The 14,713-nt window shown below is 40.9% G+C and overlaps 1 protein-coding gene across 2 annotated transcripts in view; it reads left to right on the top strand.

Moving 5' to 3' along the window:
- LOC122758828 (urotensin-2 receptor) overlaps positions 1 to 14,713 on the top strand; it is a 42,388-nt gene that overhangs the window by 4,407 nt on the left and 23,268 nt on the right. Inside the window, exon 3 of one of the 2 annotated variants that reach the window (XM_044013162.1) lies at positions 472 to 850. In XM_044013162.1, the coding sequence (XP_043869097.1) occupies positions 472 to 849 (378 nt within the window). In that variant the 3' untranslated portion in view covers position 850. Of the gene's footprint in view, positions 1 to 471; positions 1,243 to 14,713 lie in introns of those variants that run through there. The other variant, XM_044013163.1, reaches the window with a different exon arrangement.

Below are 14,713 nucleotides of genomic sequence, written 5' to 3' on the forward strand. Positions count from 1 at the left end.
GTTTCTGCGATGATTAATACACCAGTATGAAGAAGCTTTTTGACCCAAATGATATTTTTAATGCTTAAGTACAATTATTGTTATCTACAGAAGCACTGAAAAACCCTAGTAAAACACATTATTATTTCTTGAATAAGATGTCAAATTATAGTTTATGTGCTTGCATTCCTGAGCAGAAAAATTGAGTTTTAGTGGTTGAATGTTTATGCTTGATTCACTTCTGACTTCTCAGAGAAGAAGCCCAGTGACCCGGCTCAAATTTGGGTGTACATTTTAAGTTTTTGAACAAATCTTTTGGACAGCTGATCTATTAAAAGACTGTAAAAGAAAAAATTGTGTGATCTAAAAGCAGCAGAAGTGCACTTCTTCCATTAAATGTTACACACTGCACCTTTGAAGAGGCCAATGTTTAACAGACTGCTGTGGAACCTCATAACTGGTCCATCTCTCTTTGGTCCTCTCCTTCTCAAGGTGTTGTACCTGATCTTCACCATCGTGCTCCTCTTCTGGGCGTGCTTCCTGCCGTTCTGGATCTGGCAGCTGCTGTTCCAGTTCTACCCGACGCTGTCGCTCTCCGCCGAAGCCAAGCGCAACATCAACTACCTGACCACGTGTCTGACGTACTCCAACAGCTGCATCAACCCCTTCCTCTACACGCTGCTCACCAAGAACTACAAGGAGTACCTGCGGAAGCACAAGCGCTCCTGGTCGGCTGGCAGCTACTTCAACAGAAGGAGCCGGTTCCAGCGTTCGCCCCGGAGGTCACCGTCTTCCAGCAGTCAGCAGTGTACGGAGAGCTTCATGCTCACACACACGGCCTCCCTGCGAGCTCACAACAGCAGCTTGTGAGGTAGGGGCAAATTTCGCTGACTAAAGTTTTAGCTGATTGTCAAAACCAGTACGACTCTGGTTCTCTGAGATGCATCAAATGATTCTTCGGGAACAAAGCTTAGCGCTGCACTAATTTCCCCTTTTCTATCTTTATATTAAATAGTACACATCAGCCGTGCAGGGGCTGATGTATAGACACAGCTTTGTTGACGTTCTGTAATGAATGAAAGCCTCGGTATGACGAGTTATGTGACTACAGATGGCACAGATTTGCAGGCCTTGGAAAACAACAGCCCTGTCCTGGATTTCTACTTCCATTCCATATGAGGCAAGTGCCTCTTAATGTTTATGTATGGAACTGGGTGAGCTGACGAGACACATTAAAACAATAAATATTCAATTGCACGGAGAGGTTCAGAGGAGGATTCTTTCATTCTTTTTCTTCTTCTTTTTTTTAAATGAAGTCCGTGGCTCAGTCGGTTTCTGACATGTTTAGTCTGAATTTGAAGGGGCAGAACATATGAATGAGTCAAACAGTCCTTCTTTGAGCTTATTACGTGTACCTGATTAAACTTGACTTCCAGCAAACAAATCAGCTGTAACAAACAAAGTGTCCAGTGTGTATAAAGGAGTTAAATGAAATGGTGCTTGACCTTCAATATTTATTTTCCTGATGGAATCATATTCTTCAAGCACTCAATTCTACATGCACGTTATCAAATTTACTGTAACGTTGCAATTGACTTAATTTATTAACTTGTAATGCTGACTTAGCATTTATAACTGATAGAATTTCCTTTTTTTAAGCCTATACGTGCGTTTATAGAGACATAATGTTTCTGTATCCTCAGATTCTGCCTGAGGCAAGTTTTAACAAGCCTATAAACTTCAAGAACTGTACGAAGACTCTAGTTTGAAATCTCACATTTGCATGTATGTGTTCGACCGTCTGCACGACTGACTTTTAGATGTTGGTCGCAAATGTTCCTGAATCACATGCAGCCGAGGGGAATGGAGGGTGAAGAGCAGGACGAGGGGCAGAGGATGGGGTTGTGTGACAGGAGACACACACACACACACACACACGCCCACACTTTCCACTCGCAGGCGTTAGTAGTGAATGTCACATTGTCAGCTGAGACACAGCAGATATGATTTATTTTTATTTTTTCCGACGCCAACATCTGCTTAACTAATGAACGACTAAATACTTTTGCAGCGCCTCATGACTCAATCCAGACCGGCCACAACAGGATATAACAACTGAGGTTATACGAGTTTAGTTTAATTCTTTATAATTAACATTACCGATAAAAATATCAAAGGGCCTGGCAAGGTGTTAAAGTATGCAGCCTCGAAACGAGACAAAAGTTTAAAACTGTAATCATAATATAAACTGTGCCAATTACAATAAAAAACAGACCTAAGCAGCAAATTAAAGCGGAGAAAATAGCACTTCAAATAAAGCAAAATAAAAGCCGTTACAGAGTGTGTCCTCTTGTAATCTTGTATTTTTTGTCTGTTTCTATCGAGATATGAATCACAATCTTGACATTTCTGTCAGGGTCGGCATCATTGTGTTTATCGTTTTTCCTCATAACGTGTCAAAAGGCAACCTTGTGTCCTACAATAGCAACACTTTTCACTCCATCCCAAAAAGGGGTCAGAGTAATAAAAATCCAATCCTGTTCATAACTTTGCACTCAGCTGATATTGTATTGGTAGAGCTTTATCTTTGATTGCTAGGGTGGGGGGTTCCAGGTTTGTCTGAGGGGAGAGAGAATAGCAGCAGTGAGTCATATATCACCTCTCCCTGCCTTGGAATACAATGTGCTGAGTGACACCTACTATAATTCACAAGGGTAGAGAGAATACAGGCTCCATATTTGTGTCCGCACACACGGAGACACGGAATGGGACAGACAGATGGACCCAGTGAATTTTAGAAAAAAACCAACTGTGTGCTTTAATGACAACTTTGGGCAGTGATGCGTCTCTAGAAAATACAGACATTAAAGCTGCAGTGTGTAACTTTGGGTGATGGTTGCTCAAAACATTGCTAACCTAGAAAGTCACATGTAGACACTTATATTTATAATCTTCACACTGCAGCATTCATTTAATGGTTAGAAAAAAAATAATATTTTTGAACATCACTTGATGATAGATTAATATCATCCACACTGGACTCAAGGTTTGTGACCGAGTTTGGACTCAATTTTTGAGACGAAATGGAATCAGGTTTGGGTCAGGTGAAGTCACACACAATGGCCATGGTCACAATTGCATGTCAGAATCAGGGTATCAAACACTCATTCCATTATACAGTTTCTAGCACTACTTGGTTTGATATCAGGAACATCGTTTTCCATTATGACTCTTCTAGTGACAACACTCTCTGACGAATCAGTGGCCAGCAGTCTGTTGACGACCCATTTTAGTATCGGCTCAGCTTGCTTAGAACCTCGCCAGAGCAGGTACTCAAGCACCAGGTACTGTCGCCAATGGAGAAGTAAAAAAAAAGCCAAGCTGAGTTGAGCTAAAACTGATAAACTGTCCGTTGGATTCAGATCAGACTCGGTGAGTCTCAAGATTGAACAGAAGGTTCAGTAGTTGGCAAACCACACACTCACAGGTATATTTTTATATAACATTACAGTAATAGAAATTTAAGCAATATACAGTATTTTTGATAAGACGTTCCTGCGCCATAGTACTAACCAAAGCTAGCCAGCTAAAGCTAGCTTTACCTTAGATCAGCTGGTCAGCCAAACGTGTTAAAAACAAGTGATGGAAATTCAATCATTACATTATTAACTTTCTAAGTTGTTTTTCGCAGAAGTTGATGAAGTGTTTCTAGGAATTACACAGCGAGAAATACCAGCTTTTATTGTGTCGTTTTTGCTAGCTTCTCATTAAAAGCTGCATCCAGGTGTTCTCCAGCTTAGCTGGAAACCTAGAGGTTTCTAACACTAAACTCTGCGCTAATGGTCATTCCTTATTTTCCACCTTGTTTTAAAGGGGTGTCAAAATACAGAAATTGTGATTTGTGGGGGTTTGTTTTTAATGATCCAAGCACATGGTCCAATAGCGTATGGCACGAGTGCTTCTTTATAGCATGTCCAACTTTTACTTATGTAACAGTGGGGGGAAAAGGTTGCTGCACTCGTCACATGGTGAAAATGCTTGTGCTTTGCGTCTTTATATTGGATTGAGACACTGGAAAGACACAGGAAAACAATCAAAGCAGCCTGGAGTCAAACCAGTGACCTGCTGCTCCGCGGCCATCTAGTACGTGTTCTAATCTTGTCATGGTTGTTGCTCAGCACAACCAACCTCGGATTAAAACCTAACCTAGTTGGACAATATCAAATTATCAACAAGCTTTTAATTCAACGGATATATAAAAACTTAATGTGCCTTAGAGAAAGGACACGGCGCTTATACAAGCTTGATGTAGCTGAACAATATCGTGCTTTGCTTTTATTGTGTGGAACAAGTGGAGCAAAACAAGGAAGCCATCAAGTGAAACAAAGAGTGTGGACTGATATTATATCATCCTGTGCCGGAATTACAGCCACTGTGGGAAACAGCAGCACAGATTACACAGCATTCCTTTAGGCCCCTGTCCACTGTGGAAAGAATATGAATAATAAAAACAAGTAAACTTAAACAAAATCCTTTATAGTCCACGTTATCTTCTCTTCGCTATAGGCTAGGCTACTGGAAACTTTGTGTACAATATATACGAAGAGTTTCCTGCATCATCCTTGGAATAAGTGAGCTTTTGGAAAACTCAGCAGGACATGAAACGATAATCATATATTAAACTGTCAGTCTACTTTCTTCAAATTGTTTAAAACTTAGATCTTTTTTTTTTTTAATTCTCTTTATGAGTTTCCACATGTCTTTCATTGCCCCTGTGTGGATTTCTGTAAAAGGGCCCGTTTACGATACATGAGTGCCAGCTAATGCAATTTGGTGCAGCATTCTCATGCGACCCATAAACTTTTAATCAATAAAAACTTGCAGGATATAGTGACGGCTGCCTGGCAGGCACTGTGGAAGTGCTCCAGCTCCTAAAGCGTGCTGATAGCATCGCGTGTTTACTGCAGCACAGGCCACATAAGGAAGTGGCCAGCAGACACAGGAAGGCAATTTTAGCAGCTACCGTGGAAAACATATGATGTACTACTATATACTGTAGCCCCATTACACAGGCCTGTGATTTAATATTCACCGCAGAGGCAAGGGCATATAAAATCTCCAATTAGACTAACTTATTTTTTCCATACATATAAAGGATGAATATTCCCCACATACTCACGTCTGTGATTGCATTGAAATGAGCTGTTCAAGTCTCTGGAGTCATTTCCAGGGTTATGGTTAAGGACTTTGCTGCACCGCCTGTTCCCATCAATTGCAACTTTGTACACCGTTATAATATAATTTAACTACACAATCAAAAGGTTTTTGTGGCACGGTAAAATACAGTGAGATGCATGACATCAATGGAATCTGTGTGTTTTTGAATAACCTCAATTTGTGTGTACAGCAACATGTTCTCAAAACACATTTCATTGTTGGGTTGACAATGAAAATGATTTCCCTTTTCCTCACTGATAAGGAGAGGAAATTAGTCAGCAAAGTGGCACGTTAAGGATTTTTTTTACCACCTTAAAGTACAATAATCTAAGCTGCTACTACTGTATACACATGGTATGATATTTATTAGGTTTACAGTACTGTCTTGGTGTGATTTTACATGAACCCTCAGGGTTCCGTTTTAATTTACTACTCTTTAAAGTCATTAAGGACAAAAATGTCCACTTCCAAAAAACTGCTGTAAAAACATTACAGATTTTCCATGTTTTTTTCCCTGCATAAATCTGTTGAACAACTTCAGCCCCGCTAATAACTACCGAACATTCAATCATTTTGAGGATTTTAACACTTTAAATGCCAGTTTGATTATTTGACGTCATTGTTTTTATTTACATCACTTCTGAGCAGGGCTGAAGATGTTTAACAGATGTTTTCTTTTGTTCTCTAATAACTCGAGAGTATGGTGAATATGGTGGCCGCGTGAAACCGTATGTTCAAAAACAGCCCAAATGGTTGCCAGATCGAGAAGCAACATTTGCCCAAATGGACAAAAATGTCTGTAATGATAAGAAGCCAGAGGGTTAAGGTTGTGGAAAACACATTTTGCTGCGTCCTGCTGTCCCAAGAGAATAAGTCCACCACTTAGCAGTAGCTTATTTAAGTGATATAGTGTTGCCCATTAACATTTATAGGCTTACTATAGCTGGTAAATGTCTTGTAATGAGGGTTGATGACCTATTTTAGTCTTTCTCGCGTTAAAATTCCACATAAAGTCAAAAGACAATTCAGTCTTCCTCTGGTACTTAAAGCTCCAGTGCGTAACTTCTGTTATGACTTCCTGTGCACAGTGCAAGCATGCCATTGGGGCGACGCGGGATTCCAAACACTGCTTCAATTAGATTAGAGACAAAAAGAGTTTTGAACTTATTTTGGAAATGACTTGATGGTAATAGACATCCATTTATATACACAGCAGCTTTAAATGCCAACAATGCCACAAAAGTCATGTCACAAGTTACAATAACTTTGTGTTTGTGTCAGCATTCTGTATCTAATTTCCCCCCATAATTATTCCACTCTTTAAACATGTCACGTCACAAGCGAAAGTGATGATAAATCACAGTGTAGGAGTTGCTGGAATAACAGCTTTGGCTGTGGAGAGGCTCACAGAGTGCACTCACACGAGACAACAGACGGGTTTGAGCCTGTCATTAAGTCAAGTCAGATTTAATATTCATTAGCAGCAGCTGATATGATCCGCCGTCAGTTTCATTTTACCTGGTGGAAGTGACACAGTGGAGATGAGTCCGTGTGGGTCACGCACCAGTTCACCCGAATCATTTTCCTGCACTGGAGACACAGGAGATCACAGACAGTGTCAGGCTCAGGTGGACAAACAAAACCCTTAAATAGAGTTTTTCTAGGCTTGAGCTGCGGTTGTGGGGTTAAGTGTCTTGCTCAAGGACACATATAGACGAGCAGAGCCAGGAATTAAACCCACAACCTTCCAGTTGAACGACATCTCACCCTACTCCTCAGTACATTTTTATATCAGAAAATTGCTTTTGATGGTAAATGTCAAATACTATACGACTTTTACTTGAGTAATATTATACCAAAAGGGACTTTTCTGGTAAGAAATATACAAGACTGGTAGTCACTGTGAAGAGCGACTGGCCATTTATCTTCTACCACTTTATCGTCCACATGAGGGTCATGAGAGGTTGCTGGTGTCAATCCCAGCTGACATAGGGACACACAAGCGTCCACTCTCACTCTCACATCTAGGGTCAATTAAGAGTGTCCAATGTTTTTAAAGTTAGTTTTTATTAAAGTATTCCTCTGCATTTTGACCCATCCTAGAATTAGGAGCAGTGGGCTGCCACACTGAGTAGCGCCCGGGGAGCATTGGGGGGTTGGGTACCTTGCTCAGGGGTACCCCAGCCCTTTTTGGCCGGGTGGGGATTTGACCCAACGACCCTCTGGTTACAAGTCAAGTTCCCTTTCCACTTGGCCACGGGCTGCCCAATGTGTCCACTCATCCTGGCCTCTGATTTGCTGGAGATGTTTTCAACTCCAACGAGATTTCCAGCAAACTGAAAACAGGATGTGAAACCTCTGTAAACATGTATTTTCGGGGGCATTTGTCGAACTAAAAATTGGGCTGAAAAAACACTTGAGATATTTTATTAACCCTTTTTCACAATCTCTTCGACTACTGTACCTTTCCTTTCAGTTGTACTGTATTTCTATTTTTTTTTTTTAAATCAATATACTCAAACAACCGATCTCGTAACATTCTAGAACCATCCTAATTTCAAAGTCAATCAACAGTCGACCTATTGTTCATTGTTCCGTTCAATCCTGTGATTTCTGGCACAGGAAGGAGCGTCCGGTGGAAAACGGCACATGTCAAGGCGATCAACAGTCGACCTTGGCGTGTCTTCCATTATTCGAGGACGGTGTCACTTGCGTATGTCAGCGTGCTCAAGTCAAAACAACTCTGTGGCTGCGGACGTTTAGATTTGTCGAAAAGAAAAATTCATGTCATCCTCTTGAATGAAATTAGCACCGGAATACGTCTACAAGCGGCGCGCACAGATCTCGCTCCGTGAGTCCATAAAGATTAAACGGAGGAAGCCTTGACCGCTATTAGTGCTGGCTATTAAAAAAAAAAATGATTCCATCTTTAATTATAATTGCTTTAATCCCATGTCTGCACACGTCAGCCGTGCTCAGCAGACGTTCTCATCTGTCACCGCCATGAACCAGGGGCACATTATAGAACGATTAATGGAGGAATCATTAACTTTGCTATGATTCTATAGGGTTTCTTTGTTTTTTTTTTCCCCCAATCTCAGCCAGACTGAGGAAGGTCTTTACAGAAGTCACCTCTGTAAAAGGTCATCCAGACACACACACACTAACTCTTTTCTTTCATGATAATGGAAATATTGATCCCATTGACTTTTGCTCATTTTAGGAATTGCCAGTCTCTTCCCATCACCGGTGATGAGGTGGCTTTGCCTGTAACCTCCATAGGCTACGTCGCCTGGGAAAGTCCCCCACTGTGATCAATAAGCACCTTGACTCACCCTCCACTGATGTTTTACAGGATTATATAGAGACCAGAATTGATTGAGTGGGTCCCCTTATCTCAGCTTTGAATTAAAGAGGTCACAAAGCGACGCGCTGCACATAAATGTAGCGGATACTGTTTTTTTTTTTCTTGTCAGGAATCTGTCATGAAACAAGAATAAAATGTCAGTTTGTGCAGAGTTTAGCGAAACGAGGGCGGGTAAGATGTAAGGCAGTACAAGTGATGAAACTGCCGAGAGTGACAGCCTCTTATTTGCACTTCCCGTCAGAGCACTTGGACCGTCAGCATTTTCAACAAGAGCTGCACTTTTGAGATTTAAATAAGGGCTGACAAAAAAAAAGTTGAGCGATTCAGACAGCAGTTACTGAAACAGTTTTCCCTACAATCTCATCAGCCAATCACGTGGCAGGAATTCAGACCTGTAGACATGGCTGCGACCGCCTGAGCGTATCGCAGATGACACATTTGCACAAGCGCACTTTGCATTACCGTAATTACACTACAGTTTGTGCCATCGGAAAAATTCCAGCGGCTTCTGTAAACTGAGAAGTTGCACGTCTCAAAGCCAATGTGTGGTTATTACGGTAATTCACACTCGCGCTATTGCAGGAAGCCGACGAATCAGCGTCTTTGTCACCAGAGAGGAGAGAGCTGGAAATACGTCTATATAGAGCTGAAGCGATTACTCGATGAATCGATTACTAAACTAACCAACTATGTTGATAATCGATTAATCTGTTAAAAGCTTTTTTCATTAAAACAAGATTTTTGATTGTTTCTGTTTCTTAAATGTGAATATTTTCTTAAGTTCTTTGCGCCATACAAAGAAATCTTTCAAACTGAATCATTTTGGTTTGTGGACATAACAATTCGAGAACGTCATAATTTCTCGAATTAATAGAGAAAATATTCAACAGATTAATCAATTACGAAATTAATCGTTAGTTGCAGCTCTACGCCTGCACATGTTTTTGCACATTGAGACAAAAACTCAAACAAATGTTACTATGAATATGTTTTTATACATTTTTTTTGCATTTTAAGCGTCTTTTAACGTGGCTGGTGTGAGAATTTCAGAAAACTCCTGACCCACTGGGATTTCCGTGCATCTCCAGTGTTTACAGCGAATGCGTTGAAATGGAGAAACTGTCCAGCGAGCAGCAATTCTCTGTGTAAAATGTCACGCTAATCCCAGAGTTCAGAGGACAAAAAGACACAACTCATTAAAAACCCAGAAATGCAGAGGACCATCTGTGAATGCACAACACGTGGGCAAATGGGTTCCACTAGCAGGAGACCACTCCCATGTGTAAGTAATAAAGTGGCTGTGCACTTTTGGCATGAACATGGAAGAGACTAAAATAACTAAAATGGAAAAGCACTTTTAAAATTGAGACTTATTTTCACAACTGTAAAACAATCAGAATTTTCATTTTACACACATTTAAAGAAAAGAAATGACAGGGGCGGGATGGGGGGTGGGGGGGATGGTTGAGTGAGTCATATTTGAGGGAAAAAAACCTTTGAAGGTGGTAAATATATGAGTCACCTTCCCTGCCTCATCACTTTGCTTCCAGGCTTTGTTCCCCGCTCGGCTCAATCCCCCTCTCATCCAGCTCAGCCTCCTTTGGCTTCATGTCCTGCACAGATCCACTCCCTCTGCCCTCACTCAGTCCTCACTCACCCAGCGCTATCACTTGAAATCACTCGCTTTAATTATAGCTCATTCTCACTGACGCTAAAAATCACTTAAGTCTCTTTATTTCTGCTGATTATGTGATAAGGTTGACTGGTCTTGTGACTTAAATCTTTGAATTTGATAACTTTTGTGTATTTCTTGAAATATTAAGTCACCCTTTATCGTCTTGTTTGTTCTTTTTGCTTATTTTAACCATAAAAGGACAAGAGAATGTTCCGTAACTTGCTTTTGACCATTTTTCCAGAATAACGTCCAATATCTGGTAGTTATTTACACATTTACTGCATGTTAAAATACTGTTTTAACAATTTAAAATGAAGAATAAGTGATGACCAACAGATTTTGCATGTTAAATTTGAACAGTATAAAGCCTATTTACAATAAGAGTTTTTGAGTCTCTCAATGTGCAAAAACAGGACAAAAAAAAGGAAACAATGTAGGTTCTCACTCCTCTCTGGCGACAAAGATGCTGATTCGTCCCCGGCAATTTAAAGGGACCACGGTCCCTAGGCAACACAGTTGTTTATCTGTGTAAATCTACAGGTACAGATAACAGTGACTTATTCTCACAACACCTGTAACTTTATTACGTAGTAGTCGTTATTTTCCATCAAACGTATTTCCTCTGACTCAATCTCAGCACGCCAACATGTTCACAATAGTGCCAGCACTGATGTTTTCTATGCGCACTAAATCATTTATGCATGTCAGCAATTATTTATAATTAGCACAAAGCAGAACTGGGGTTGATGGATGTACAGTAGTTTCTCCCACGTCGACTTATCAACAAGTGCATCTATTCTCTAATAGTCACTTCAGGCACTGCCTTTGCTCCAGGCCTGTGTCCAGTAAACCATATTTTTTAAAGAATGAAATCATATTTGTGGACCTTTAAGACCTTTCAAAGACGTAATGTATTGCAATCACACCATGGGTGTTTGGGGAGCCTAAGGGCAACTGTGCAGTTTGCCCGAGTGTCGGCCCTTAGGGCGAGAAGAAATCAGAAAGATAACGCTGTTTTATTAAGACTGGAGTGAAAATGGATGGAACATGTACTGCAGTGTGAAGGCAGAAAGGACAGAAGGACAGAAGGACACCCCCAAAACATAGAGTATTGTCTCTGAGCAAAAAAAACAACAACAAAGAAAAGTCTTAAATCCTTGGCTCTATCCAGACATGCAAAATGCCTCCGAGCCCCGTGAGCATCTGAGGAGATGCTGCACTGAGGAAGCGGAGCGTGTGGAGGCGGAACATAGGACAGCGGAGATAAGGGGCGAGGACGGCGGACTAGAGCAGACGAGTGTAAGGGATTAATTTTGACGGAGAGATGAGGACAGGTGAGCTCAGAGACGGGGGGGAAAAAAAATGATGAAGCGAGAGGTGGAGGAGGCAAGAATAGATTCAGTGGGAAGAAAGATGATTTTTTTTTCTTTTTCTGATTTGGTGAAGAAAAGAGAAAGCTGGTCCAGTATGAGCTGAGCAGATGAGGTTAGGAGACATTTTAGAGATGGAGGTGGGTGGAAAGGATTAAGATTAAGATTAAGGAGCGATAGAGACCAGGAATGGTTGTGTAATAGGTGTATTTCAGAATGATAACATTAAAAACAATTATCATCATCATCAGTGTGATTTTCATCACCTATAAATCTGCAGCTTCTATTGATAGTAAATATTTTGATGATGGTCGTGATTTTCTTAACAAATAAATTACATTTATTCAGTTAATGTTCACACAGAGGTTTTTCTTCTCCTCTGTTTGAGATGTTTTTGAGAGGTGCACTGAGGGTTTTTTTTTAGGTTTGGCAACTTTAGCGTGTCTGACATTTAGTAGTAGCTTCCTGTGTTGCTTGTAACGTGAGTTTTAAATCTCTGTGAAACCAGAGAAGAGAGTCAGTCACACATGATGCAAGTCTTAAGTAAGTCCGAAAGTCATTCTTGCAAGAATCAAGTTAAGTTACAAGCCAAGTCATACGAACTGTCTTCATATAATTATCATCAATAAAATGAAAATAAATAAAACGACACAGCCAAAAATGTTAAGATTGGACCTACATTAAACCAGGGAAATTAATTTCAAAATTCTGGTTACCCGGCATGTTTCGTGCGCTAATCATAACTAGCTTAAAATAGCAACCAACTGACTTCCTGTCCTATCTTCCTTTGTGTCGGATGACCTGGTGGTGCTGGTGTCACTCAGTTGCCAGGTTTGTGGGCAAGAACCGCAAACACCAAACAAACTGTCACGCTAAAATGTAAACATTCCATGTCATTTGGAGTCATTTTACTCAAGTCCAGTCGAGTCTTTCACCAACGTTAGTCAAGCAAGTCTCAAGTTCTCAAATTCAGACTCAAGTCCCTATCACAGAAGCCTGCATTTCAATTTAAGTAATCTCCGATGACATATACCGGTCATTTTTATGACTAATAAACAGACACGTCTTTCATATAGCGCCTTTAAAATGAATAAATGTCTGACCGAGGAACAGCTGTGTGCGTTTATAGACACATGCTTGTAAATACTTCTCCTCTGACCCGAGAAAACGTGCCTGGTATCTGCGGCGCGCGCACTCTGTCGACCTCAACATTAACATAACAAGGACACGAGCAGCGTGGAGGCATTAAAACACCGGCGCTGGGATTATTACGTTTTAATAAGCGTCTTCCGAATAGTAGAACAATGTGCGTGTGTGTGTGTTTCTGCAGTTACAGGATGTTTGAGTGCACAGAGCCGCGAGACAACGCCGTTACCTCGGCGACTTTGATCGTCTCTTTGCAAACTTTGGGGGGTTGCAGTGCTGTGGTGTAGAGATGTTCACTGCAGCAGTGTCAGTCAACGTGAATTACCGCTGCGCCTCATAAGTGCAGTAAATAAAAGTGCAGCGTCATCCGTTCTCGTCCTCTGGGACATAATATTCCTGGATGCTGACCTCAGGAAATGACCACTGTATGTTTTAAAACAACTTAATCCCATTGATTGGGGGAAAGCAGTTTCCCCCCCCGTGACAGTATTTTCTCTTAACTGATGACTCAGCAAAAGTAGAGCTTTTTTTCTTTAATAGTTAATATTAGGAAATAAAGAAATTGAACTTTTTTTCCACATCATCATCATCCACCTATATCTCTGTCTGGAAGAGAATTAATCTTCCATGGTTATAGATTCTTAAAAATGCAATTGTCCCCAAAAGGGACACATTTTGAAAGGTTATTCATATTTCAATACCTCAGCATGTTCTGCTGTCTGAGCCTCAAAATGTCAGTGAACATTTTAACCATAAAACGGCCAGAAAATTTCCTGTGAGTGAGGGCTTTTGCCCGTTTTTCCAGGATGACTTTCAATATCTGGCAGTTATTTACAATTTACTGCATTTAAAATGAAGTTATACGTAGTTGTGTGTCAAAAAATGGAAACTACGGTACGGTATGGTGCGCTTGCGCAAACGCGTCGTCTTCAATGCGCTCGGCGTTAAAGGGTTAAGAAAAAGAAAACATCGTCCAAATTTTAAATGACTGCCCATGTTTATATCCTATATTTATCTAATTAATGAGCTTCTATCTGTTCCTGTTTACAGAGTTGATTGTGCAGATAATTATCACTGGCAAAACCTGACGATTCTCAGTAGAGTTCTCAACTTAGGAGGGGACACAGCAGATTTGGGAACACTAATTCACAGTGGATATCAGCGATAATGACAGCTGCAGCAGGAGTGCGTCACACTGCATCTAAAAATACCTGTATTATGTGTGTGTGTGTGTGTGTTTGGATTGGACTCCACTTTGACACAGAGAGACGAGGTGAAACTCATTAAGCTGCAACTTAGCAACTGGAAAGTGTTCCACAAAAGTACAATCGTTTCCAAAATGTAATTGCAATAGCTAACTTGCGGCATACATTAAAGTACCACGGTTATTATTTGGAAAGGCACAAAATGTAATTTGTTTATACAGATGCAGACATTTTTATTTACACTTTACAATCTCCTCGAAAGTCTCGTCTCGACCTTGAGAGTGAATGTTCCACAAAGTTGCCAAGTACCAAGACTTTTTCTCGATTTTGTGATTTCACATGCTTTATCTTGATGTCCAAATGGATGCATTATTTATCACAGACGAGGATTCCTCCGAATCTTGTGCATTCTACTGTAATGGCCTCCCCAAGGCCAGACAGGGCTAAGGGCTACCCAACACCTGAGTCCCTCTGCAGCCTTTACCAGGAGGCAGGAGCACATCTGATCATGGACCTGAGACCAGGAAGACTCTAAATGAGCGGGAAGTCCTTCTCTCTCTCTCTCTCCACTGCTGAGCCCTCACTGTTTCTGATTCCTCTCTGATGACACGTGTTTCTCCATCTCCCCTTTTTTCAAACACAGAAAATCAATCGGGTTCTCTGGCGGACACGTCGAACAGGAAAACAAGAAGCCGCCACTCAAATTAGACATTTGCTCTTCATCACTACAGTTGAAGGTTGAATCGGTTCCCAT

This window comes from Solea senegalensis, linkage group LG18 (assembly GCF_019176455.1).
Source record: "Solea senegalensis isolate Sse05_10M linkage group LG18, IFAPA_SoseM_1, whole genome shotgun sequence".
In the NCBI taxonomy this organism is placed as follows: domain Eukaryota; kingdom Metazoa; phylum Chordata; class Actinopteri; order Pleuronectiformes; family Soleidae; genus Solea; species Solea senegalensis.